General features: G+C 37.5%; 1 protein-coding gene across 5 annotated transcripts in view; it reads right to left on the reverse strand.

The window, feature by feature from the left end:
- DNAH7 (dynein axonemal heavy chain 7) overlaps positions 1-27,692 on the reverse strand; it is a 277,543-nt gene that overhangs the window by 187,660 nt on the left and 62,191 nt on the right. For all 5 annotated transcript variants that reach the window (XM_045480573.1, XM_045480572.1, XM_045480576.1 and 2 more), the window contains 9 exons: positions 27,168-27,440; positions 26,009-26,136; positions 23,314-23,392; positions 21,373-21,597; positions 18,434-18,580; positions 16,016-16,701; positions 13,421-13,607; positions 5,021-5,214; positions 1,095-1,293 (listed from right to left, as the gene is read on the reverse strand). In XM_045480573.1, coding sequence (XP_045336529.1) covers positions 1,095-1,293; positions 5,021-5,214; positions 13,421-13,607; positions 16,016-16,701; positions 18,434-18,580; positions 21,373-21,597; positions 23,314-23,392; positions 26,009-26,136; positions 27,168-27,440 — 2,118 coding nt within the window. The remainder of the gene's footprint in view (positions 1-1,094; positions 1,294-5,020; positions 5,215-13,420; positions 13,608-16,015; positions 16,702-18,433; positions 18,581-21,372; positions 21,598-23,313; positions 23,393-26,008; positions 26,137-27,167; positions 27,441-27,692) is intronic.

Consider the following 27,692-nt stretch of genomic DNA (forward strand, 5'->3'; position numbering starts at 1 on the left):
CAGGCGTCCCGAAACCTCGTCTCTTTAACCTAGTGGTCCTACATATGAGAATTTATCATGAGAAAGAATTCATTCAAAGAAACCAACTATATCCATAAGGACATTCACTCTAATTTAATCCACAATAGGGAGAAATGAAAAACTCCAAATGACTTTACATCTATGGAAAAACTATTATGCACGCAGATATTAAAACTATATTTAAGAAGAGGAAGCAACACTAAGGCACATTATATACATTAAACACTTGGATTCCAATGAATTTTTTTCAACAATGTGTGAGAGAATCTGAAAAATTAATGAAAACTGTTGTTAATTAGAACATGATGCCATATTCCTTCTCAATCCTGCTCTCATGATCCCCAATTCAATCATGATTTTTATTCTTATGAGCAACTTGAATGCTAAGTCCATAGTAGAGTAAAAGATGAATTTAACTGCTCAATTAATCTGTATTTGTTTCCATGTCTTGAAATTTTCTACTAATAAAAATAATTACAAATGATTGAGTTGATGTTTTAGGAGATGTGGAAAATATGAAGTTATTAATTATAAGAAGTATTTGTGATTTTCTAACATTTTGGTACATATTTTTTATGTACACAGGACAAAAAGGCTCACCTCAGAAACGTATATATCAAGGAGAATAATGTAAAACTATAGAGAAATGCATGCAAGGCAACTAAATACAGACTCTGTAGACCAAGGTGTATTTAATTAATAATCAAAGAAATAGCTTGTAGCTGCAAGAAACAGGATTTATTACTAAAACCCAAGAAACCCAAGTTTTCTGTAGTATGGATGCTATTTTGTCCCACTTTTCAAGTGGGTCCCTATGAAATTAATTTCATAGATTTTGTCTTTGAGCTATATATTACAATTTAATTGGTAATTCAGGACTCAATTTCTATCTAAAAACAGTGCATTTATTAACCAGACATTTTTACTGTAATCACCGCCCCCAATGTGGGGCTCAAACCCATAACCCTAACATCATGAGTTGCGTGCTCTGCCTACTGAGTCATCCAGGTGCCCCTATGATACATTAATATTCCGTATCTTTACTAGAAATAATAATAAATATAGCTGAGTACCTTGTGGATGGACTTAATCATAACTCTCTCCAGTTCAACCAACCACTTCTCCACTTGACCTCTGGCTTTGGCTGTTGAAATGGTCTCTGTGAGTTCCACCAACTCTTCTTCACTACTCTTCATGTGAGTAATATCAAGTGTTTCTGTAAATTCTACCTTTGCAATTCCTTCAAAACATTTCTTCAAGTGAGGTTGCACCCTGTCAGGGGAAAAAATGTTCAAGAGAATTAATCAGATTAAAGCAGTTCCTTAACATCAGTGTTCTTTGTGTACCAATCTTTACTCACAATTTATAAATGTGCATCACGTGTCAGGCCCCTGCTAGATGCTGCTGGAGATGAAAGGCTGAGGGAAAAAGACACAATCCCTGTCTGTATGGATTATACAGTCCAGTAGGAGGTCATCATTAATTGAATAATCACAAAAAGATCTGTAAAACTACAATTATAATAAGAGCTACAGAGGAGACACCCACGAGGCTTTGTTTCCAACCCAATAAACTGAAAGATGTTAAGAGCAACATAAGGAACAAACCAATCTTGACTAACAGATAATACACTAATTGGAAGAATCTTCAAATGCACAAAACTAGCTTTTTCAACTGGGATCTTCAGAGACTGCTCACAAATTATGAACTAGGTTTAGCACTTTAAGTACTTTACAGTCTACTAAATCAATAGCTTTGAACGTATCCAACTGTAATCATTGTAACACAGATGGAAGTGACTAAACCCCTCATTCTGGGCACATTACTAATAACCAAATGAACTCATCTTTCAATAGGCAATAAAGAATCAGAATATAAAAATTCAGATAGAAATATGAGCCTACAGGAGGAAGTCAAACTTTCACTCTTCATAGATGACATGATACTCTATATGGAAAACCCAAAATATTCTACCCAAAAGCTGCTAGAACTGAGCCATGAATCCAGCAAAGTCGCAGGATACAAAATCAATGCACAGAACGTGGTTGCATTCCTATACACAAACAATGAAGCAAGCGAAAAAGAAATCGATCCCATTTACAATTGCACCAAAAACCATAAAATACCTGGGAATAAATTTAACCAAAGAAGTGAAAAATCTATACACTGAAAACTATAGAAAGCTTATGAAAGAAATTGAAGAAAACACAAAAAATGGAAAAAGATTCCATGCTCCTGGATAGGAAGAACAAGTATGGTTAAAATGTCAATACCACTCAAAGCAATCTACATATTCAATGCAATCCCTATCAAAATAACACCAGCATTCTTCACAGAGCTAGAACAAATAATCCTAAAATATGGAACCAGAAAACACCCTGAATAGCCAAAGCAATCTTGAAAAAGAAAACCAAAGCAGGAGGCATCACAATCCTGGACTTCAAGCTGTACTACAAAGCTGTAATCATCAAGACAGTATGGTACTGGCACAAGAACAGACACTCAGATCAATGGAACAGAACAGAGAACCCAGAAATGGACCCACAAACGTATGGCCAACAATCTTTGACAAAGCAGGAAAGAATATCCAATGGAATAAAGACAGTCTCTTCAGCAAGTGGTGCTGGGAAAACTGGACAGCACAGGCAGAAAAATGATCCTGGACCACTTTCTTATACCGTACACACACAAAAAGGCTCCAAAATGGATGAAAGACCTCAATGTAAGACAGGAAGCCATCAAAATCCTTGAGGAGAAAGCAGGCAAAAACCTCTTTGACCTTGGCCGCAGCAACTTCTTATTCAACACGTCTCTGGAGGCCAGGGAAACAAAAGCAAAAATGAACTATTGGGACCTCATCAAAATAAAAAGCTCTGCACAGCAAAGGAAACAATCAGCAAAACTAAAAGGTAACCAATGGAATGGGAGAAGATATTTGTTTACAGACGACGTATCAGATAAAGGGTTAGTGTCCAAAATCTATAAAGAACTTATCAAACTCAACACCCAAAAAACAAATAATCTAGTGAAGAAATGGACAAAAGACATGAATAAACACTTCTTCAAAGAAGACATCCAGATGACCAACCGACACATGAAAAACTGCTCAACATCACACATCATCAGGGAAATACAAATCAAAACCATAATGAGATACCACCTTACACCTGTCAGAATCGCTAAGATTAACAACTCAAGCAACAACAGATGTTGGCGAGGATGCAGAGAAAGAGGATCTCTTTTGCACTGCCAGTAAGAATGCAAACTGGTGCAGCCACTCTGGAAAACAATATGGAGTTTCCTCAAAAAATTAAAAATAGAACTACCCTGGGGTATCTGGGTGGCTCAGTCAGTTAAGCGACCGACTTCAGCTCAGGTCATGATCTCACAGTTTGTGAGTTCGAGCCCCATATCAGGCTCTGTGCTGACAGCTCAGAGCCTGGAATCCATTTCGGATTCCATGTCTCGCACTCTCTCTGCCCCTCCCCCACTCACACTCTGTCTCTTTCCTTCAAAAATAAATAAACGTTAAAAAAAAAAAGAAAGAAAGAAAAATAGAACTACCCTATGACCCAGCAATTGCACTACTAGGTATTTATCCAAGGGATACAGGTATGCCGTTTCAAAGGGGCACATGCACCCCCATGTTTATAGCAGCACTATCGACAATAGCCAAAGTATGGAAAGAGCCCCAATATCTATCGATGGATGATGGTATGTATGTATGTATGTATGTATGTATGTATGTGTACATATACATACATACGATGGAGTATTACTCGGCAATAAAAAGAATGAAATCTTGCCCTTTGCAACTACATGGATGGAACTAGAGGATATTATGCTAAGTGAAAATAGTCAGAGAAAGACAAATATCGTATGACTTCATTCATATAAGGAATTTAAGATACAAAACAGATGAACATAAGGGAAGGGAAACAAAAATAATATAAAAACAGGGAGGGGGACAAAACATAAGAGACTCTTAAATACGGAGAACAAACAGAGGGTTGCTGGAGAGGTTGTGGGAGGGGGGATGGGCTAAATGGCTAAGGGGCACTAAGGAATCTACTCCTGAAATCTTTGTTGCACTATATGCTAACTAACTTGGATAAAAATTTAAAAATAAATAAAAGTTAAAAAATATATATATAAAATAAAATAGCAAAAAAAAAAAAAAAAGAAGAAGAAGAAGAAGAAGAAAAAAAGAAATTTGAGCCTAAATTTATCTTTTTGTCTGGATTCCTTGTCTCCTACTTTGAAGGCACAAGACACAGAACTGACAAATTTAATAACTTTCCATTCACTGTCTGCTGTACACCAGACATACACACTTTTCTAAGAAACTGGGCATCCGCGTCGGGGAAGAAAAAGAAGTCCAAATTCTCTGCCATCATGGAGCTTATGTTCTGCTAGAGGAAATCAGACAGTAAACAAGTACATGATGGAGTGTTCCAGATGCTACAAAAGAGGCCGAAGGAAATAAAAGCAGAGATGATAATCCACTGGCTAGGCAGTGCTGGAAGGGTTGCCATTTTAAATACAGTGGTCAGGGAAAGTGTTCCTGAGGTGCAGACCTTTGAGCATATTTCCACAAAAGTCTAGAAGAGTTAAAGAAGTCAGAGATATTCAGGTAAGGAGCAACTTCCGCAAAGATGGTGGTACACGGATGTAGGGGGCTGCCCCTTTTATAGTGGACTTAGAAGGACAAATAATGGGACACCACCAGCGGGGGTCACTACAAGCCACTGAGAGCAAGGTGTTCTGAAAAATATGTAGGAGAAAATGGATAAATTAGGAAATCCTCCCCAAGGTTTATCACGTTTGGAAAAATCACCTTCAATGACATTACTTATGTCATTTTAAATAATTACATTGGTTATTGATAATACTGGGAATATTCTGGAACATAATTATATGTGTTTTTATTCTGCCTTATTTTAAAAAGTAAATTTAAGCAGATAAATTTAGCTATGTGCTACGTATGTAAGTTACTTACCTAGTGGGATCTTTAGTCTCAGACAGTATCTCAAGAAGTTCATCATTAGACAAGAAAAAGAATCTGGGGAAGAAGAGACGTTTCTTTTCCAAATATTCATTAAGTCCTTTAAGAATGAGTTCCAAAAGTTCGTTTGATTTTTTCAGCCGTTCCAGCATTCTCTCAATAGTTACAACGTGTAGAACACGTTTATCCTAAAAATAAACACCCAATTCAAAAATATTAGATACTAGCTTTATTTGTATTCTTATTGTATTTGAGATTGCCTGTTTTTAATCAAACAAAGGTCAACCAAAATTTAAAATGAGTATTTTTTAAAAGTAGCCTCACAGACTCTAGGTCTAACTAGCCTCTTTAATTAGTAAGAGTCATGTGGACTTGATCCTTAGTGATGTTGCTCACAGTGTCTCATTCTACACTGGAAAGCGTGAGAGACAGAAAATGAGTGTGAGGGGGGAAGGAAGGAAGAGAGGGATGCGGGGGGTGAACGCTCATGCACTGGGATGGGGCAAGAACAGGGAACTCACAGGAAGGATGGGGGAAACAAAATAGTATGAGATGTGTTTGTCTTTTATTCATTGAGAAAAGTATTCTAAAATGATAAATCAGCATTACTTCATATATTATTGTTATCGATAATAAACACAATCTCTGTTTTATAACTGTAGATAAAAGTATAAGTGTTTGAGGGTGAAGAAAGGAGTTTTCAATAAAAATCTTACACTGCAAAAACTGTATTTGGAACTACAGAGGAACACTGCTTGCTAAAGGACTTAAGTTTCAGGTATATTCTTCCTGATCGCTCTAGAAGCTAAAACTGTGCTACCTCTAAGGCATGGACCTTTGAATATTTTATCACGGAAAAGTGCAACTGTGAGCTGTTTGGTTTGAAGCAATTTAAACACAGTCAAGTATTTAAAAGAGCTTTCTTTTATGCTGTGGGATGCAAGGTAAGAATTATAACTGAAAGCTGATCTTAAGAACTGATATTTTTAAAAAGTAAATAGTTTATTGATTTATAAAAATAGCCATACAAACAACCACTGGGTTTATGAAAACCTTTAGAAACACATTATTAAAATATGCTCTAGATACAGTTGAAATAAAATTATTTTTCCTTCTTTTTCCTTAACACCTGACTGAGGTCATCCAGGTCTAGTGTTGGCCTTTTAATTCCAAACTCCATGTTCACCACTGACATCAATGACAGAATAGTAAAAGTGCTTTACTAAATAAGCATCAATGTGTTCGAAAGAGGTGCTAGGGGCACCTGGGTGGCTCAGTTGGTTAAGCGTCCGACTTTGGCTCAGGTCTTGATCTCATAGTTGTGAGTTCAAGCCCTGCATCGGGCTCTGTGCTGACGGCTCAGAACCTAGAGCTTGCTTTGGATTCTGTGTCTCCCTCCTCTGCCCCTCCCCTGCTTGAACTCTCTCTGTCTCTCTCTCAAAAATAAACATTAAAAAAAATTTTTTTTAAAGAAAGAGTACTAAAACACATTAATCACCAGACCAAATAATAAACCTGTGAGAACACACTAGTACATTTATTAGTACAAGGAACAGGACATTTTAGAATGTATAGATATTAAGAAAATGTTGCTAAAAGATTAAACATGGAATTTCAAGAACTAATTTAGCTTATTTGTAGTACTCAGCCTTGACTAAGAGATCAACCAAAAATATCAGCTGTAAATTGTTCTATACAGAAATTTTCTTCTTCTGCAGGACCCTCTAAAATGTTTTTGTTAATATACTTTGAAAGTAGTCGAAAAGGAAAGATACACTTTTCTGTTTTTTAAAATTTCTTTTTAATGTTCGTTTATCTTTGAGAAAGGGAGAAAGAGCATGAGAGGGGCAGAGAGAAAAGGAGACACAGAATCCAAAGCAGGCTCCAGGCTCGGACCTGTCAGCAGAACCTGACATGGGGCTCACGGGGCTCAAACTCACGAACCATGAGATCATGACCTGAGCCCAAGTCGGACAGTTAGCCAAATGAGCCACCCAGACACTCCTGCTTTGTTTTAATTTTAACAACATAACTTAGAAACAGCAATTTACTCAAAGAATAATTATCATTAATATCTGTTTTCTCAGTGAAACAGGTTCACATGAAATATGTAACATATTGGTGTATTATCTTTAATTTTTTTTAAGTTTATTTTGAGAGAGAGAGAAAGAGAGAAAATGAGTGGAGGAGGGACAAAGAGAGAAGGGGAAAAAGGATCCAAGGGGGGCTTCTGTGGTGACAGCAGAAAGCCCAGTATGGGGTTCAAACCCACCATCTGCGGATCATGACCTGAGCTGAAGTCAGATACTTAACCAACTAAGCCACCCTGGTGCCCCTATGTTAACTTATCTTTAAAGAGACAATATTAAAAAGACATTTTATTTCTTAACAGTTTTATGTTTAAATAAACTTTTAAAACACATGTAAAAAGAAGCATGACAAAAACTCAGATCATCATTTAAATGTGCAATTCATCCAATTAAGGATAGAGGAGCACTCTTGAATTCCTAAATCCAAAATCCAAAATGGTGTTCTCAGAGTGCCACCTTCTGGTGAATATGCCTTTCCTTGTTGGAAAAAAAAAAAGAAACTGAATACTTGCTAATAAATATGGAAAAACCCCTTTCATATATTAACAATATTTGTTTTATTTTCAAAGAATTTATTACAATATTGCTATTTTGGGTCTGAGGTTTAAAAACTAAAGAAAAATTCAGCTAATTTTCTATTTAACATTCAAGTAAAAAAATTTTTTTTGAATTCCTCAGGTCAAACCTAGTTAGCCAAATTAGCTCAATGACTGAACCAAACATTCTAGCTCTCAATGAACAAAGGCAATAATCTCTGTACCTTTGTGCGTGGACTTAAGGAAAAAATATATAAAACTAATCATCTCATGACTGGAAAGTAAAGTACCTTCACTTTCTTCCTGTGAGAAAGTGAACTTAATAAAGACTGCATCAGATAAAGCAAAGCACAGACCTGGTTCTAAACCCCCATCCTCCTTATTACCTGTCTGACCTTGAGTCATTTACTTAACCCAAGTCTCTATTTTACCTTTAACATGGGAATAAGAGCCCTCTCTCAAAATTGTTATGAGGACCAAGTTAGATAAAATATTTGAAGCACCTAAAATGGTCTAAGTATGGGAAGCACATATACTTGAAACTACCCTTTCCATTTTCTCTTCCATAGCTGTCTATTGAAGAGACTGAGACAGACAGACAGACATTACTGGGGGGTAGGGTGGGGTGGATGGAAGGCATGAGGCAGTTACTCCACTCCATCAGTTTTATGGAGTTAAAATGAACAGTTTATAATCTTCCATCCTTCAGGTAAGCTATTTATCATTGTAAAATAAAACTGGCTGTTAAGTTCCTTTAAGGATTGCCATAAAATCTTAGTCGACAGTAGGCATTCCATCAGCATTTGTTGAGTCCATGAGTGAATGCAGGATGAGGTTCGTCGGTAGACCTACAGAGGAACTCAAGTAAGTACAACCCTCCATGTTGCACCAGGATGGAGCTTATCAGCTGTGTTCTCAGGACATAACAGCAGGATGTTCTAATAGGAAGCTACTAGAAATTTGAAACTTAATGTGAGCCCCTTGACACTTTATTTACTTTATGTCTCCTGGAGGGGAAGAAAAGGAATTGTTGACCATCGTATTTTTGGGGGGGTCAGGGGTGGGTTAAAGAAACAATTTTCCAAATTTGATGTGTCTTCTTATGCATCATAAGTATCACTACTCTCAGCAGCTCAAATGACAACCTACTGGTTGATTTACGTTTTTAAACCTGTGATATCAGGGGCCTGAAACTTGAATTTGGGTATAGAGAGAAAGCATTCTAATTACTGCCAGCAGGAAGCTTCACAGAAAGTACCATTCCATATGCTTAATGGAATTAAGCTCAAGCCAGTTCAGTAAACGTCCAAAAGCATAAGCTTCCTAATCAGAAATCCCTGGACAACGGAAAACTTGTAAGATACTCATTAAGGCTTTTAAGCACTAAGAGATAAAACGTGGATTCATGGAGTAGGCCTGAGGATACACTGCCTTGCATATTTGTCAGGTTTCTGCCAAGGCTTCTGTCAAGGGAGGCTCAGCAGTAGGACGGTCAGGGACCCAGAGTCTATCAAACAAACTCAAATGTCCTCATCTCCGATTCTCACCATCCTATTCTTTCCCAATAAGTAATCTACCTTTCACATAACAGATCTGGCAAGGCTAGCAATTAAATTACATTGCAGTTTGGCAACCCACTGAATCAGACTCTATCACTCATTTTTGGCTACATCCAACTTGTAGCTACGAGAAATAAGAGGCTTTTTGATTGCAGTCACAGGAGCTCCTTAGTCCTCTGACCATGTCTTGAGCTAGTTTTCAACTCTGAACTAAGCCATTTCATTCCTTTATTTCTCTAGTGCCTTTGAAAGAATTCAGCCCATCTCATACCCTTTTATCCCAGATCCTACCATATTATCTTATTCCAGCAGCCACTGGGTCCACCAAAAGATGGCCTGTAAAGTAAGACTCTTCATTCCAGGAGACCAAGGGCATAATTTAAGTGATTTGTGTGCTGTATGCCAGGTACCATGAATGTTCCATTTCCAAAAGGAAACTAGATTTTCATTATTCTCAAACCCAACTGGGTCATATAAACAATCCTAGCTCCACCTTTGAGGTGTTTATACATTTATTCAGAGTTCAGTGCAAAATCCTTCTAGGTATATTAGGCGAAAAAGACATTTAGCGTAGGGAATTCAGTGACTGAAACAGCATCAGAAGGTCTGGGGTAGCACACCCTAAGTTGAGCTTTCAGGAGAGACTTCTAAGACACTGTGGAACTGAACTTCCAGGAGCATGTCTACTTCTGCCCCAATCAGAACAAAAGGATACACCACTATAACTGTGCATTCAACAACACACTATAGTGGCTGCGATTCTAGGGCTCAGAGAGCCACCATCATCACTGCCCCTGGACACCTATCAAACTGATGACCAGACGTTAAGTCCTGCTGGAAAAGGAAAAAAAGTCACATGTTCATGATCTTGCCTGACAGCAGAAACCGCTAGGACGGCGAGAAGGTGGCTGCTGTTTCACTTATGCTTTCCAAACCGCAAATGAGTGTTTATAGTTGTCTAAATCCAATTCACTGCCAAAAAACTAGATGCTATGGAGTCTGAGAGATGGGGTTTTTAGCTTTCCAGCTCACTAGAAAGAAGTGAGATGTATGGTGCCGAGTGGTCATATTTATTACAGAAAGAAAGAAAGAAAGAAAGAAAGAAAGAAAGAAAGAAAGAAAGAAAGAAAGAAAAGAAAAGAAAAGAAAAGAAATAGAAAGAAAGAAAGAAAGAAAGAAAGAAAGAAAGAAAGAAAGAAAGAAAGAAAGAAAGAAAGACTCCTAAGTTTCTCATCTGAGCAACCAGCGGAATGGTATTTATGTCTACTAAGAAGGGGTTAGACTGCAAAAGGAAAGGTTTGTGGAGAAGTTCAAGAGTGCATTCCTCTGCCTGTAAGGAATACACACAAAACTCATAAGGGTCAAAAGTCAAGTTTGGGAGCGAGTGCCATAGACATGAAGAATGATTATCTACTTCTTTCACCTCCAGATGGCATGAAATTAACTGGTTTTCATCCCTGAATGTTAGGAAGGGGGCCAAGAGATTCCCTAGAAATGTTTGCAAGTGTCTACAAAGAGAGGAAGCTAACATCTTCACCAACTGGAACTCTGCTCCATCACTGGGTGCACTGACCTCCTCTAGTGCTACCAGAGCAGGGAAAGAACACTGGGAGAAAACAGTTGGTGGGATGACCAGGTGAAGAAGGGGCAAAGAGCATGTGCTCAAGGTTAATAAGAGGTACAGAAGATAGATTCCCCTTTCCTGCAAGCCCTAGATGAAATCAAGACTTATGAAATACTGCTGTAGCAGAGATTAGAGACACAGGTAAGAGAGAAATGTGGTAATAGCCACCATTGGAAGGTCAGGCTGAAGGTTGAAGGTGCCAGATCTCGGGAAGGATGAACAAACCTAGAAGAGATGGTCAACACAGAATCTCTTAGCAGCCAGGGCTCATCCAGGGGGCTTCACCTGTCCACACTGAGTCAATCTGTGGACTTCAACTGTCCACAACTGATGAAAAAGCTAGACCAGTTGTGATGACCAACAGTAAAGATATAGTGCCTGGACACCACTCACAGGAGGTTGTCCATCTTATGACCACTGATGAAAAGGACAGCCAATTTGGCTGGATCATTTATATCAGTAAATCCTCTCTCACTCTTGCCCTCTCTCTTTCTCTCCCTCTTCCTATCTTTCTCCCCCTTCCTGCCTCTCCTTTATTCTCTTTGACCCAGCACCAGGCAACAAGCCCAAGAAGGAGAGACATAGCATGGGAGAGCAGTCCCCACATCTCCCCAACACTGCAGCCTCAGGTTTACCTACCCTGTGCAGAGAAGAAGAGCTTTGGATAGAACATGAGATTGAGGTTTTGAAACAGGTGTAGCTAAGTCTTCATAGGCAAAAGTATATTAATGGTGACTGAAAAATTTCTGGTTTTAGAACAAAAGGTTAATAAATCTCACTCCTCTTGAGAAAGGATCTTTGGTAGCAGGTATCAAAACATGTAATTATCCTTTACATTCTAGATTTAACCTCGGAGACTTTTCTCTTGCCTGGTTCTAAAAGAACCTTTATTAGGAATTCCTCAGATGCAAAGTGATGGCTTTTTGTATCAAACACTTAATCTAATGACATCTCTACTACACAAGTCAACTCACTCGACTTCCTGAGCGAATATAGATTGATGTTTATTTTCAAAGCTTCGGAGAGTATGGACAAAAGCTGTCCTGAATACTAGCATATTGAGAAAAAGAAAATGGAAAGCCAGTTCAGGAAGACAATCAGGTCTTACAGCAAAAGTAAAGGAAGTGTCACCCAAAAGAAACTGCTTATTTGGGAATAAGAGTAAGTTATGTTTTGTTATGTTTTGTCTGCTTTCCTTAAAAAAAGAAAAAACATATTGTGTTTTATCAGTTTTAGGTGTACTTGTTTGTTTTTAATTCAGCAGTGTGATAGAATTGAAAATCTGCCTCCTTAATTTACTAGTCCCAGTATAGCTGCCCTTTCCTAGGCGTTATAATATTTATAAAATTTCCTCAGCAATATGAGGTTTTGAAGAGTATTTTGATCAGATACAAAAAAAATAATGGATTTTTTATTTTAAAAATTATCTTAACCAGGAGAATACAAACATCTACCTTTTGCTTTTGGGGCAGCCAAAAACAATCTACTTCATCCTTTTCCAAATGAAAACGTGTACATTTTACAAGGGTTTTGCCCCATTGTAAGGAAACAATATACGAAAGGCTAAAGTTTTTAAATACGTTAGAGATGATTAAATGTATTACAGTGTGACTCACTATAGGTCCTTTAAATATAGACTTCCAGTGTGATTAATTTTACAAAAGTTTAGGTTATACAGAGATTTGTTTCAAGTATTATTACATAAAATGAAATAAACTTATTCAATCCATGTCTATCTTTCTGAATATTTTCCTAGCAGATATATAGTTGATGTTGATATAGTATTGTTAGTATTTAGGATTATAGTCACAGTTTTCAAAGTTTAAGTAATAAAATTATGTGTATTTGTATTTTAGGGTAGGACAATTTTAAGATAATACTCATCCTACCTTATAATATTGTATTTGATCAAAAACACCAATGGATAAATTTACATTCATTTAATGACTATAATTTAATAACTAATATTTCTTCTATTTTAATGTTAACTTCCTGGTAACATACAAACTGTGCTTTGTGGGCAGTAAATGTCTTTTGAATTGAACAAAAAAAAATCATATCTTTTTCACTGTTACTAGTATTTACCAAATTCCATCCTTAACTAAAATTGTAAGTTCTCCTCCACAGTATTTGTGTTTTGACTGATTGATTGCATTTTGTTTGTATTTATTGGTCTCTTTAAATTTATCTTTGCAACTCATCTTTCAGATGCCTAAAGAGAAACAATGATTGAGTGGCACGCTAGCATGCTTCCACCACAGTGTATCTCAGTGGTGGTGCAGCCCATAACAAAGGGACATAGAATAGAGGGGGACATCGAGCTCTGTGTACAGTGTCTTCCTAGCAGAGCATCCCATAGGCACCACTAATAGAACCATAGGTCATCAAATAATTCATATTACTTCGGACCTCAAGGATATCAGAAGATATCTAGCTAGTTTTGATATTTCTTGCTCCTGGGATTCTAAAATAATATCTGAAAAGTGAACATATGTGGGGGAAGAGAAAATGACTTATTCGGGTTGTTTTGAAAAAAATCACATCACTTCAACCGAATAATTACATTCTCAGAGATTTTTACCTACTTGTATGACACTTTTCATTGTATCTCTCCATGTTTTATCCACAGCTGTAAATCGTCTTCCTTCCTCGGGCATTTGAGACATGATGTCTGGAGAACTGAAAATAGGCTCCAAATATAGCCATGTGGCTTGGACTTTGAGCCACTCATCCAGAATTTCTTGAAGCAGCAGGAGCTTGCCCTCCCATTCTCTGAGAAGCAAAACACAGTGGTTCAACAGCAAATCAAGCAATGTTTCATATGACAAAACTCACAACGATGCCTAGATTGTCAATCTTGTATGCTGTGCTCTTATTTCCATTTTCATTCATCTACCTACCGTCATTCAATGATAAATCACCAAATTGGTTGTACAAAATATGTCTTAGAATAATAGCATCAATGTTTATGTTGATACTAAAACACACATTCAGATATAACTACCTACAAATGGGGTGGTTTCTGTATATGTCATAGCAATAAACTTTTCTGCAATTCAATTCCATGGCTAGGGGTACAAATTGAAAAATTAGATTTTGGGGACAGTAATGATGTTCTCAGCGAAGGGCACTCTGAACTTCTTAGGAAAGGTAGTTACATCCATGACTCATTTCCTTTAACATTCTTTTTAAAAAACAAAATTGAGCCCAAAAAAACCTTTATTTCCAGAATACAGTATTTCAATCCATAAGATGTAACTGGCCTTTAAAGAAAAATCTACATAATCTAAAATATAATAGTGTGTCATTCATGAGTAGGAAGCATTTTTAACCTGCATTCATTTCTAAATATGGAGAACAAAAATAATGACAAGATTTCCTCAAGAATAAATATCATAATGATACCATAAACTAATAATTTCATTAAGTACATTCTAAGGTCTCTGTATGGATTTGCTCCCGCTTCATAATCCTATAGGGTCCAGTATAATATCTGTTTACCAATGGGGAGACTAAGGTACATAGAGGTAAGTACCAGGTTTAAGTTCAGTAATAAATAATGGACCCAGATCTGAACCCAGAGAACTGCAACCACAATGCTATAAGAGATAACATAGCCATCAAGAAGAATGATTGGTTAATGGCAACAGAACTTAGAGATGGGATAGCTTTATGTGTATATTAATACATTACTCATCATTTATAATTAGTGATCTGTAATTTTAGATTGTTAAAACCAAGATATATAAATAGAAGTTTCTAAAAGTCACTGGGCATTATCAAATGCTTTTCTAAAGTACTTCCTTGCAACATTTACCAATGAATTTGTTTAACCTCCTTTTATAAGAAGAAATGAATGCCTCTACCTTCTGTCGTTCTTTCCTTTTTCTCCATCTAATCCCTGATGGATACAGAAAATTTCCTATGAGCTAATGATCGCATGTAGAGTCCTTAAAAATAGAATCTGAATATGCCACTTTTAGAGTAGTTTTTTTTTTAATTTTTTAACATATCTTTATTATTTTTGAGAGACAGAGTGCAAGTGGGGGAGGAACAGAGAGAGAGGGAGACAGAATCTGAGCAGGCTCCAGGCTCTTTGTGCTGTCAACACAAAGCCCGATGCAGGGCTTGAACTCATGAACTGTGAGATCATGACCTGAGCATAAGTCAGATGCTTAACCGACTGAGCCACCCAGACGCCCCACTTTTAGAGTAGTTTTAAAAATTACTCTTGACGAACATTTGGGAGCAAGCAAGGTAGGAGGCAGAGCAACCAGAGTGACTGGGCCAAAGTCAGGGCATACTCGAGTTTAGGATAATTCATTAATAACCAGAGGCAAGCTACCAAGCAGTTAGCTTTCCCTTGTCGTACAAATTCACACTGAAGATGATAGTCTGATTTGGATTTACTTTTATTTTTTAAGTTTATTTCTTTATTTTGAGAGAGAGAGAGAGAGAGAGCATGTACACATGGGCAGGGAAAGGCAGAGAGAGAGGGAGAAAGAAAATCCCCCAGATCCCGACATGGGGCTCGAACTCATGAACCATGAGATCATGACCTGAACCAAAATCAAGAGTTGGATGCTCAACCAACTGAGCCACCCAGGTGCCCCAGGATTTACTCTCATTTTTAAGGTAAAATATAAACTGCTTAATACAAATCACAAAATTTTTAAAAACGGACAGGACAAGGATTTAATATAATCATCCATGTCAGATGCCTGAAACTCCAGACTAGAGTCATAATATTCATACTTCTGCACTTACCCAGCCAACCATCTTGTACAGGAGTGAAAATTACAATCAACTTTCAAGGATCATCTACCCTAACCTAATTAGTATATTTGGAAAATGACATTATCTTCAATTTCATAGTTTATGTGTTCTACAAACTATGTACATAGATGTGAAATGATTTTTGAGTCAAACATATAGGATCAGATTGTAGGCAATAAAAATGAATATCTGGAGGCTGATTGTCCACTACCTTTGTTATGACTATAGACCATAGCGAAGGAATAAGTACTATTCCAAAAGCAAAGAAGGTTATCAAACCTTACAAACTACTCTTTAAAATATTAAGTATGAACTACAGAATCGATTTTCAAAAAGAACTGTATATTACCTACAAGTTACAATTTTGATAACAGCATTGACGCGTCATATAAATATTACGTTACCTTATTTGTTTTTCGTAAGGCTTAATGAAAGGAGATCCTCGCATAGTTTGTGTTTTAATAATGTGGTCATCCAACAACATCTGAATTTCATCAACTGATGACAAAATAAATGTCCCACTTTCTCTATAAGGAAGAACGACAAATTCCATTGCATCCCACTCATTAGTCATCTTGTCCATGGCCTTTTCGAGAGAATATTCTTTGCTAGCTGCTTCACTAATACCTTCAAATCTATCTAAATACGGTTCCAAATTCATGTCTAAAAAAGAGAAGATGGTGGAGTCATCTGCTGGCTGCAGTGGGTAACCAACAACATTGGACATGGCCTCCCAGTGCCTGGGGCGCAAACCAGGATTACAGATCACTTGAATGAGAGGAATGTGCTGCTTGAAATCTTCCACCTTCGCTTTTACTTTTTTTGTCATTGCCAATGCATTTGGAGAATCATGGAAGGTTTTTTCCAGTTTATATAGTCCTCTCCAGTAATTTCCAACATCTATTTCTACTTGGTCTGGATTCACCTTATGATATGGTCCTTCAGTCCATCCTCGGTATTTGTTGCTAAATTCAACAGCAGTTTCATAAAGACGAAGATAAGGGTTCAAACCATCTTGGATTTTTTTGCGTTGAGGATATATTGATGGTAGCCAACCAAATGCCTCTTCTTCAGCATTAAATTGCTCAATCTAGAATGACAGATATTAGATTTATTATTCTGGAAGTGAATGATAATCAGTATTAATTTTTTAAATATTTTTGATCAAATGTGACCCCAAAACCCTCACTAAACCCCAAAGTTAAACTTAAATCTGGCCATAATCCAGAAATACTGAGCAGTAATCTCTGTTTTCTATTTCTTTTTTACTACATTTTCCAGAGAACACTATCTGGTTAGGTTAGTTAAAATAGTAACAACATATATAAAGAAATCTTTGCCCATCCAGATATATTGAGGAGAGAGCATCATTTATTAACGAACAAGAACTTAAGTATTTTCAGTACGTATAGGATTGTATCAGGTACTGTGGAAAACAGAGGAAAAAAGTACTATATTGCAAAATACCAACTCCCAGGAGTCAGTTGCCACTGTTCAACAATAAAATATGGCAGTAGGGGCGCCTGGGTGGCGCAGTCGGTTAAGGGTCCGACTTCAGCCAGGTCACGATCTCGCGGTCCGTGAGTTCGAGCCCCGCGTCAGGCTCTGGGCTGATGGCTCAGAGCCTGGAGCCTGTTTCCGATTCTGTGTCTCCCTCTCTCTCTGCCCCTACCCCGTTCATGCTCTGTCTCTCTCTGTCCCAAAAATAAATAAAAACTTTGAAAAAAAATTAAAAAAATAAAAATAAATAAAATAAAATAAAATAAAATATGGCAGTAGAAAAGAGGTCTTGGATTAGTAGCTCTTTAATATAAATGAATAGTATATACTGAAAATGCTACAACGCTACAACTTAGAGGCAAGGGATCATGGTGAATAGATGCTTACATAGAGAGGACGAGTCTTGAAGATGTGTAGGATAAGCAGAGGCCAAGAAAGCATTAATTTCCTTTTCGTTTAGTAGTGAAGTATGTGAGGATATGGGTGGTTTAGAGGAGAAATGTATAGAATCGAAAAGTGTGAGTTAGGTATATAAATTACACAGGTTACCCGAAATTCCAGTGGCTATAGAATTTTAAAACTACAGTTTCTCTTTTCTCAACATGTGTTTACATATTTGTGACTATTATAGACTATTTAATTCCCTGAACTGATACTAAAATCTTTCAATGTGAGAAAAATGGGAAAGCATCATAATATGGTCTGTTTTCATATTCCCCCTTTTTATAAAAAATGCAATTAAAAATCTCAAACATCTTATTTGGCAAAGGGTATGACTTTTCCCCCTCCAGCTTCTTCTGATGGGAAAGCTGACTTCTGACACAGCAATATTGGGAACAATGTGGCTTGATGGGAGAAGATAATGGGCCTAATTTAAAAACGTGGCCACCAAATCTACACTGGCTTCTATGAAGATAGGCAAACCTAAGTAGTAACCAGGTGCTAGCACATAATATAAATGATTAAATGACACAAAATTAAAAATAAGCAGATGGAGATAGAACTATCTCTCAAATAAAAGATGAAGGCCACTGGAATGCTATAACTATCAAAAGAAAAAAACAAAGCTGCTTCTCCTTGAAGCTTGTCCGTAAGATCTATTTTTGTCATTTGTTTTTTAAAATTTTAATTCTAGTAGAGTTAACCTATCGTATCATATTAGTTTTAGGGGTACAGTGTAGTGATATTTGTGCCATTTATATTATTCTGTAAAGGTAGTTACACTTATACTTGAATCTATTTTTAAAAGGTGAATACACGATACAGACTCAATGCTCTTTCTTTTCAACTAATTCATCCTCTTAAAAAGTTTAAAATTATACCTTGTCTGCTGCTAAATCCAACTTTCCATTCAGTGTTTGAGCCTTTCTCAGGTATCGTTGTACATCCTGAAGGTCTCCGAAGGAGTAAAATTCTTCTGACTGTTTCGCATAACTCTCCAATTCCTCCACAAACCGTTCACACCGTAACTAGTACAAATAATATTTGTTGTTACAACTTTTTAAAGGCAAAACCCCTAGGCATCCCAAGAAAATTTAAATATTTATAAGGATTATCAGAATTATCATCACCGGCAAAATGTAAAGAAAGGAATGATCTGGAGGAGGGCAGGGATCTAAAACATGCAGAATTTTTAACAGTCAAGATTTAAAAATAATGGGGACGCCTGAGTGGCTCAGTCGGTTAAGCGTCTGACTTCAGCTCAGGACACGATCTCGCGGTCCATGAGTTCGAGCCCCGCCTCGGGCTCTGGGCTGATGGCTCAGAGCCTGGAGCCTGCTTCTGATTCTGTGTCTCCCTCTCTCTCTACCCCTCCCCCATTCATGCTCTGTTTCTCTGTCTCAAAAATAAATAAACGCTAAAAAAATTAAAAAAAAAAAGATTTAACAATAATGGATTGAGATTCCTATAATTGACAAATTAGACAAAGTTAAACTTATACTATCAATGTAAGAAATTCTAACCAAGAAAATAAGAATGTGTTAAACAATGGTATTATGCTTTAGTATGCTAAAGAATGTATGCTAACAAACGATTTAGAAGAATTTTTTAATTTATAATCATCAAGTATGGGGTTAAAAGAAAGTTCCACTTTTTTAAGGGCTATAAAGAGATCCCTGGCATTTTTATAAACAATGGAAAAAGACAGACTTTCTTTAATTGTGTTCTGAATTCAGTAGTTTTTCAACTTTCAATCCTAAAACAAAATATTCCAAGGTTATTTTCCTTGTCCTATGGGCTTTTTTCACAGGAAATGTGCAAGGACAAGGTAAGTAAATCCAGATTTTAAAACCTAAAAACTATAGCCTTCCAATATAAAACAGGTTTGTTTTGTGTAACGAGAAAAGCTCATTACAAAATGGTCACTGGTAAGGCACTCCAAATTAAATGGCTCTTAAAAAAAAATGCCTCTTAATAAAATATTCAAAGTCAAATCTGGGTTATTCAAAAATAGATTTTATATTTTATGGATTATCTAGGCTTATTTCTGTCTTCTTTAGTTCATGGCAATTTTACTGCACTGGCTCAGTTGGGGAAGGAAAATGAGAGGATGAAATTCATCAATATTATGTGTAGTTTCCAGAATAGTAAACTTTGGGGCGCCTGGGTGGCTCAGTCAGTTGAGCATCCGGTTTCAGCTCAGGTCATGATCTCACGGTTCGTGAGTTCGAGCCCCGCATCGGGCTCTGTGCTGACAGCTCAGCGCCTGGAGCCTGTTTCAGATTCTGTGTCTCCCTCTCTCTCTGCCCCTCACCCACTCGCGCTCTCTCTCCCTCTGTCTCAAAAATAAATGAACATTAAAAAACAAATTAGAATGGTAAACTTTACAACAAAGTGTAGATAATTCTGGGCCACCTAGCAATTTTCTAAAAATCTATTATAGTGTAACTTCTTTGTCTAATACTATCATGATGTTTTCTACAGGTTTAGAAAATTCTGAAATGACCTAAATGTACAACAGAAATATAGACTACAGGTTGTTGTTTTTGTTTTTAAGTTTTGTTTTTTTGTTTTGTTTTTGAGAGAAAGCGTGTGCGTGCGCAAGTGGAAGAAGAGCAGAGAGAAAGAGACAGAATCCCCGGCAGCCTCCACACTCAGCACAGAGCCCGCACGCAGGGCTCAGTCTCAGGAACAACAAGATCATGACCTGAGCCAAAATCAAGAGTCGAGTGCTCAACTAACTGAGCCACCCAGGTGCCCCTAGAATACAGGTTAAAATAAAGGTCTTTGTTTAAGCCTATTAATTATTCTCTAAACAACGATCCCCTGAATTAATTGTATTTTCTGTAATGTGATAGGAAGAGGCTAGACTTTCTATCAAAGGACATCTCTCCTGGCTGACCAGGCACAAGTCTCTTCACTTTGGGAACCTCCGTTTCTTCATCTGTGAAATGAAACTGAAAATACTAAACCGTTTATTGATACAATAGCTATGGAGTGCTCACACTGTTGTAGTGTGTCAGGCACTGCACCGGCCCATGGGTATAAATGGAGGAAAGGAACAAATCAAATAGCCCTGCTGTCAAAGAGCTGACCGTCTACTGGGGAGATGCACCTGACGATAATAACATAAACAATCAGGTACTTGGTCCAGTGGAGATGTGTTAAGAGTGTAATGGAAGCAGAGAGGCAGAATTGAGGTCTGACTGAGCGGAATTCTGAGAAAGTCAATCAGGTACACAGACAAGAACGTGTGTGGGCCAGCTGTGTGCTCACAAGCCAATGGAGAGAATGTGCAAGAGAGGAGAGGTGTAGGAAGGCAGGGACCTAAAAGTTGCTCAGGGTTGCTGAGAAGTCAAGAACAAGGAGTGGAGGAGGTAGAAAATGAGGCTGGACAAGTAGACGAGGGGACATCCCAAATCATCCTCTATGAAAGACACACAAAATGGTAAGAGTTACTGAATGCCAGAGCAAAGACTCTGGGCATAATTATTAGGTGAGTTTGAGTGACTATGAAGCTCTTCACCAAAAGAGCTTTGATGTTACACAGTAAAAGTAACTCAAAAGAGTGCTATAAGCTGTATAAGATAAACACTATTTTTATTAATGGTCATTTGTGAGCAATATATTAGAAGTTTTTGCCCTTGAAAATCAAGAAAGGATACCATATCGATGCAGTATGCATCTTCTACTAAAATTGATGATATGAGAAAGCTTACATATGTGACCCCATGAAACAGAGTTGACAATGCTATGTAAGAGGTTAAAACTTAAACATTTCCAGAAAATGAAAATAATTTAAAATATCTATGATGCCAACCTTAAGACCTTCTTGATATTGTTCTGTTTTTTCTTTAATGATTTTCCTGTGCTCATCAAAAATTCCGTCCATTCTTCCATACCATTGGAAAACATTATTATTTAGCCTGATGTCTGCTGGAGAGAAGTTGGTGCACTCGATGAGGAAGGCAAGGCAGTTTTTAGAATCCACCAGTCTCTGTTCCAATTCAACCATGTCAGTCGTCTCTACTTTCTGAATATAAGCCTGCAGGAAAATAAAAATTACAAATGGCATTGTAATGAACAGCTCAAGTCAAAAAAGAGGCTGTGGAGATGCTTTGCATAAATATGTACAGACTTCTTAGCAGTGTAGACTTTTGGTTCAAGACAGGAGACTGCAGCACAGTTTACTTCTCATTGGTTCCAAGCACCTCCTCACAACAGCAGTGGGGAAAAAAATAGCAAATACTGGGCAACACATAAAAAAGAAAACCATGGGGCACCTGGGTGGCTCAGTCGGTTGAGTGACTGACTTCGGCTCAGATCATGATCTCATGGTCCATGAGTTTGAGCCCCGCGTCCGGCTCTGTGCTGACAGCTCAGAGCCTGGAGCCTGCTTGGGATTCTGTATCTCCCTTTCTCTCTGCCCCTCTTCTGCTTGTGCTCTGTCTGTCTCTCTCTCAAAGAATAAACATTATAAAAAAAAAAAAAGAAAAGAAAAGAAAACCAGAGGGGCGCCCAGGTGGCTCAGTGGGCTAAGTGTCTGACTTTGGCTCAAATCATGATCTCTCAGTTTGTGAGTTCCAGTCCCGCATTGGGCTCTGTGCTGACAGCTCAGAGCCAGGAGTCTGCTTCAGATTCTGTGTCTTCCCCCTCTCTCTACCCCTCCACTTTTCTGTCCCTCTCCTTCCCTCCCTCCCTCTCTCTCTCTCTCTCTCTCAAAAACAAACAAATATTTAAAAAAAAAAAGAAAGAAAACCAGAGAATGTTATGGTTTTCTGGGAGAGATGAAGCAGATAATATCCTCTCTTCTTTCAGAATAGCATTTGGGGGCACCTACTACGGTGCCTGACATCGTGCCAGGTGCTGGAAATTCTGCACCGGACGGGGTCAACAGACTGGGGCTCTGCCCTCAGAGACTTTCTGGACTAGCTGGGGAGACAACTGTTAGTCAAATCCCCACCACCGCAACAAATGTAAAAGTGCAAATTTGCAGCGGACACCAGCCCTACAACACTTTCCTTAATAACAAAAACGAAAATACAGCTACGGGCAGATTTCATAAGAAATGGGCTACACCTGTACGAGAAAAACTACAATACTTTATTGAAGGATAGGTTTACAGTTCTAAATAAATGTAGAAACATATGTTAAGATGTAATATTCTCAAGATGTAAATTCTCCTCCACTGAGGAGGATTTCAATCAAAATTTGAATTTCAACGGAAAGTGCAATGGCATTTCAATTACACGAAGAGCTCCAAAATTTCCCTTCCCCCAGTGGTGAAAACTCTGCCCTGTGGTGTCTTCTCAGGCTGACTGTGGCCATGTGACCTGCTTTGGCCAATGAGATGTTAGCTAATGTGATACCCAGAGCAACTTGAAAAGCACGTACACCTGGACTTGCTTTTGTGTCTCCACCATGCCTTGGGAACACCCCCCAGTGAGCCTGCCAGAGTGTAAGAAACAAGTGGAGCAGAGTCAAATTGCCAAAGAGAGTTACACCGGTCAACCCAACTGAGAACTAGCTGACCCAGTTGAGTGAGTGACCCAATCGTTACCAGAACTGGCTTGTGAGTACCCAGCCTGAATCACCAAACTTCAGACTCATGAGCTAAGAATAACAAAACAAAACAATGCATGATTTTAAGCCTCTTAACTTTTGGAGTGACTTGTTATTGTATTATCATGTTGACAATAACAGCTGGGGAATAAACAATTGACTTATACACATACGGCTATAAAAAGTTTATAAATAATACCTTCATTTCCATTAGTTCTGCTGTATTTGGAGGAGTGCTAAGAGCTTTTTCAGCTATCTTCTCAAATTCATCACATAATCTGAAACACCAAACAAAATTAATCTTATGTAATTCAATTTTATTCCTAAATACATCCCTATATACTATTTAAATGTGTCATTGCAAATACTACTCAGTCATCAAAAAAAAAAAAAAAAAAAGAAAAAAAAATCTTCCCATTTGCAACAATGTGGATGGAACTAGAGTGTATTATGCTAAGTGAAATAAGTCAGTTAGAGAAAGACAAATACCATATGATGTCACTCATATGCAGAATTTAAGAAAGATAGATGAACATATGGAAATGAGAAAAAGAAGGGAAAAAAAAAAAGGAAACAAGCCCTAACAGACTCTTAATGATAGAGAACAAACTGAGGGTTGATGGAAGAGGGTGGTTGGGGGGTGGGCTAGATGGGTGATGGGTATTAAGGAGGGCACTTGTCGTGATGAGCATTGAGTGCTGTTTGTAGGCAATGAATCACCGAATTCCACTCCAGAAACCAATATTGCACTGTATGTTAACTAAAATTTTTTTAAAATGTACCATTACATGAAAAATAAAGATGCTCTTATCTGTATGAGATCTAAAAAATTAAAAGCAAATTTGTGTCCATACTCATTCAATACACATTTAATGATCATCTATTGCATATCCAACTATAATATTAAGTGACAGAGATAGAGAAGTAGAGAAGATATAATAATGATTCTCAAGCAGTTCATAATACTATATAAAAGACAGGACCATAAACAATCACTTCTATTCTAGAATTTTAGGAGACTTACCAGAGATTCAGTTGAGATAACACCAAAAAGGTGGTACTAAATAAGAGAGTGATTCACTCTACTTACAGGGAATGGTTAAAATGGGTCTATATGTTCAGAAACTTCTGGTGATATGCAAATATCGCCTACTCATTTTGGTTGTGGCCAATATAATGAACTTACTGTGAGGTTAAAAAAAAAAAAAAAAAAAAAAAAAAGTAATGGAAGCTAAAAAAGTCCAGGTAAAATGTGTAGAAATTTCTTCAAGAAGATTGCCTGTGAGATGAAAGAGAGAAATAACATGGTGATGGGGTTGGGTTGAAGTCGGGGGGAGGAGGTGGAAGACGAAAGAGGGTTTTGAACACGATTTTAAGTTTGAAAGGCAGAAGCCACAGCAAAGGAGAGATTTAAGTGAGATACAGAGGAGACAGATGACTGGCCGAACCAGCTCCAGAAGGATGGAGGGCAATGAGGTTGAGCCCATAGGCAAAGAGAAGAACTTTGAGTGGTGTGATAGACTCTCACCCTCTGAAAAACGCAGAGAGACAAGGATGAGGGGTTCATACAGAGGTGAGTTGAGACATGTAGAGGCAAGAAGTTGAGGCATCCGTATCTAATGGCTCCACTAATATTCCGGGTACGTCCTCTGTAAATCCGATGAGTGTGGTGAAAGGTAGCATTAGGAGAAAAAGGGAAAAAGTAGAACTGGTACGAGCTCAGAGGGCAGTTTGGAGGCAGGGAAAATAGCTATGAAATTAAAATAAGTATTTCACTCAGCATGAAAAGCTACAAGTAAAAGACATTTTCAGTATTCTTCGACAACTTTTAGAAGAAAAGGTGCTTTTACAGCTGAATATAGGATTCTAGTTCCTGGAGAATCTCTACACAAGTCCTCTTTCCTCAGAGTGTCTGTGAAAGGAACACAAATCAGTCCTAGTTGTTAAAATATACCATGCCATTTTCATACCTCACACCCTTCTACATGTTACCTTTTTCTACCTGGTGAAAGAATTTCATCATTTCCTTCTCTGTTCTACTTCCGTAGCTCACTACAACATTTACCGAGTCCTATTGTAATTTATCAGTTTGTTGTATGTCTATTTCCTCTACAACACTGTAACTTCCTTCAGCAGATTTGTTCATATTTAGAGTATAAGTACCTACTGTTGTGCCTAATACAAGCTTCCTTCAGGCTTTTACACAACCTGAATATTCTTTTCAAGGATCTAATTTTTCCTCTAATCCTGTAACTGTTACAAAATTTCTGAGTATTTGGTGGGGATGGGGAGGATTTTCCACGTAACTGATACCAGAAAAGAGGTTCCAAGAGCAACACTAAAACCAGTTGTTGAAAGACTAGTTCTACTTCTTGCATTAAATCAACGGGTATTCTGCTTTACATCTTAGCATTCTCTGAATTTATTTAACATGAGCCAGTTTTCCTAAAAATCTCCAGGTTAGTCAACAAGTAAGTTTTAGTTAAGACAACAAGTTATCATAGCTTTGGAGAGTAATTACAGTAAGATGAAGATCCAAATTTGAGGATCCATCGGGACCCATGACAACTACTGGGTAAATCCACTTTGAAAATCCATTTTGTATACTGATTATACAAACTTATTGTTCCCCTTAGTGAAGTCAGATAACACCCATCTTACATGTACAAACAAAATGTACATTTTAATACCCCCTTAATTGAGACAATCAGGAAGGTGCATTTGTGGTGAAAAATAGTAATAGTCACAAAATAACAAAACCAAGTAGAAATAAGTTTGGCATTATCTTTTTGGAGGGTCACTGATGACACTGTTCTAATCCCTAATTTTATTTGAATGACAATTGGTTCTATCTAACATCCCTCTGAAAAAACTAATCAATATCACATAAATACCTTGTATTTACTTCCTGATGATTTCTGAACATTTTAGCTATAAGTCTTCCACAAATCATGTCTGCTCGCTTCACCAAAGCTCTGATTAATTCCTCACAGCGCATTTCAAACATTCCTAAACGGATAGTCTACAATGATAAGTATTAAAAGCTTAATAAACATAAAAAGAAATAAAAAAAAGTCCCACAATTTTGCCTCTCTCACAATATTGGTTTTGTGTGTGCATGATCTAACAAGATTGAGTTTTTGTGGTGTTTTTTTTTTTTTTTTTTAATATGATGCAGGCAGGATTTTCTAAACGCTCATTTGTATTTTACAACTATCTTCTGGGTAAATCTCCTTCAAGAGTTTGTTATCTTGGAAGCCAATTCTATTTCAGGACAACAAATGGATATAAGAACTTTGGAGAATCGAGTTATTGCAAAATAGATAGTAAGGGATTTAAATGCTATAGATAGTAAGGGATTTAAATGCTATATTTGCTCTATACAAAACAGGAATGCGTGCTTAGGGTGGAAAATGTGGAAACTATAAAAAAGGACAAAGGAAAATTTTAAATTACCAGTCTCTTACTAAACAGAAGCAATCACATTTTGGTATAATTACCATATTTTCCAAAAGATTTATAAACATTACAGCAAAAACAAAAAAAAATAAGTTCTTGGAATTTTTGAGGGCTCAAATCATGTAAGTACTTAAAAGTCAGGCTTGGGGCGCCTGGGTGGCGCAGTCGGTTAAGCGTCCAACTTCAGCCAGGTCACGATCTCGCGGTCCGTGAGTTCGAGCCCCGCGTCAGGCTCTGGGCTGATGGCTCAGAGCCTGGAGCCTGTTTCCGATTCTGTGTCTCCCTCTCTCTCTGCCCCTCCCCCGTTCATGCTCTGTCTCTCTCTGTCCCAAAAAAAATAAATAAATAAATAAACGTTGAAAAAAAAATTAAAAAAAAAAAAAAAAGTCAGGCTTGAAATACTAGACTTCCAGCCCTATAAGCACAAGAACCCTGTGCAGGGCTCAGCCATGTTTGGCACACGGAAAGGCAGTATTTTCCCTGTTGAGAATAACGGTCTGATTCTTTCACTGCATGGTCTACAAACACATCCTAATGAAATTGGGAAAAGATCGTTAGTTACAAAGAACAGCTGTGCAAGAATGGATCATTCACCTTTCTAGATGTGTACTGTATTTCCTCTATTAGTTTTTGGTACTTGCGAATTTCTTGTATTATTTTCTCATAATTATGATTTTCTTCAAGGAAAACATCAACATCTTGCTCGGCTTTTCTGGTGATCAGAAAGTTGTACTTGTCGTAGAATCTGAGGTGCTCCAGAGGTGCCACGCTCTCTCTCATTATCACCTCCCTCACCTTTTCTTTGTGGGCCTCAATAATTTCATTCAGAATTATCGGCTTCAAGGTTGTTGGTTTAGACTTACTTTCCTAAACAAAGGGAAAAATAACGTTCGTTTTGAAAAATAAATTTAGGTAGCCATAGTATTTATCTTTGCAAAAATGCCGATCGTACCGTATTGTCTTTTATTTTTTCCTCACAAGGTCTTTTTGATTTTCTAATCTCTGTAGAAAGATATTCAGTGTAATCACAGAAGATATTAAATATCTAAGTTTCGTTTAATTTTTTGTTTTCCTTCAAGGCTACCCGGTTGTGTTTTGTTTTTCCAAATGGACGAAAGA

Source organism: Leopardus geoffroyi, chromosome C1 (assembly GCF_018350155.1).
Source record: "Leopardus geoffroyi isolate Oge1 chromosome C1, O.geoffroyi_Oge1_pat1.0, whole genome shotgun sequence".
Classification (NCBI taxonomy): domain Eukaryota; kingdom Metazoa; phylum Chordata; class Mammalia; order Carnivora; family Felidae; genus Leopardus; species Leopardus geoffroyi.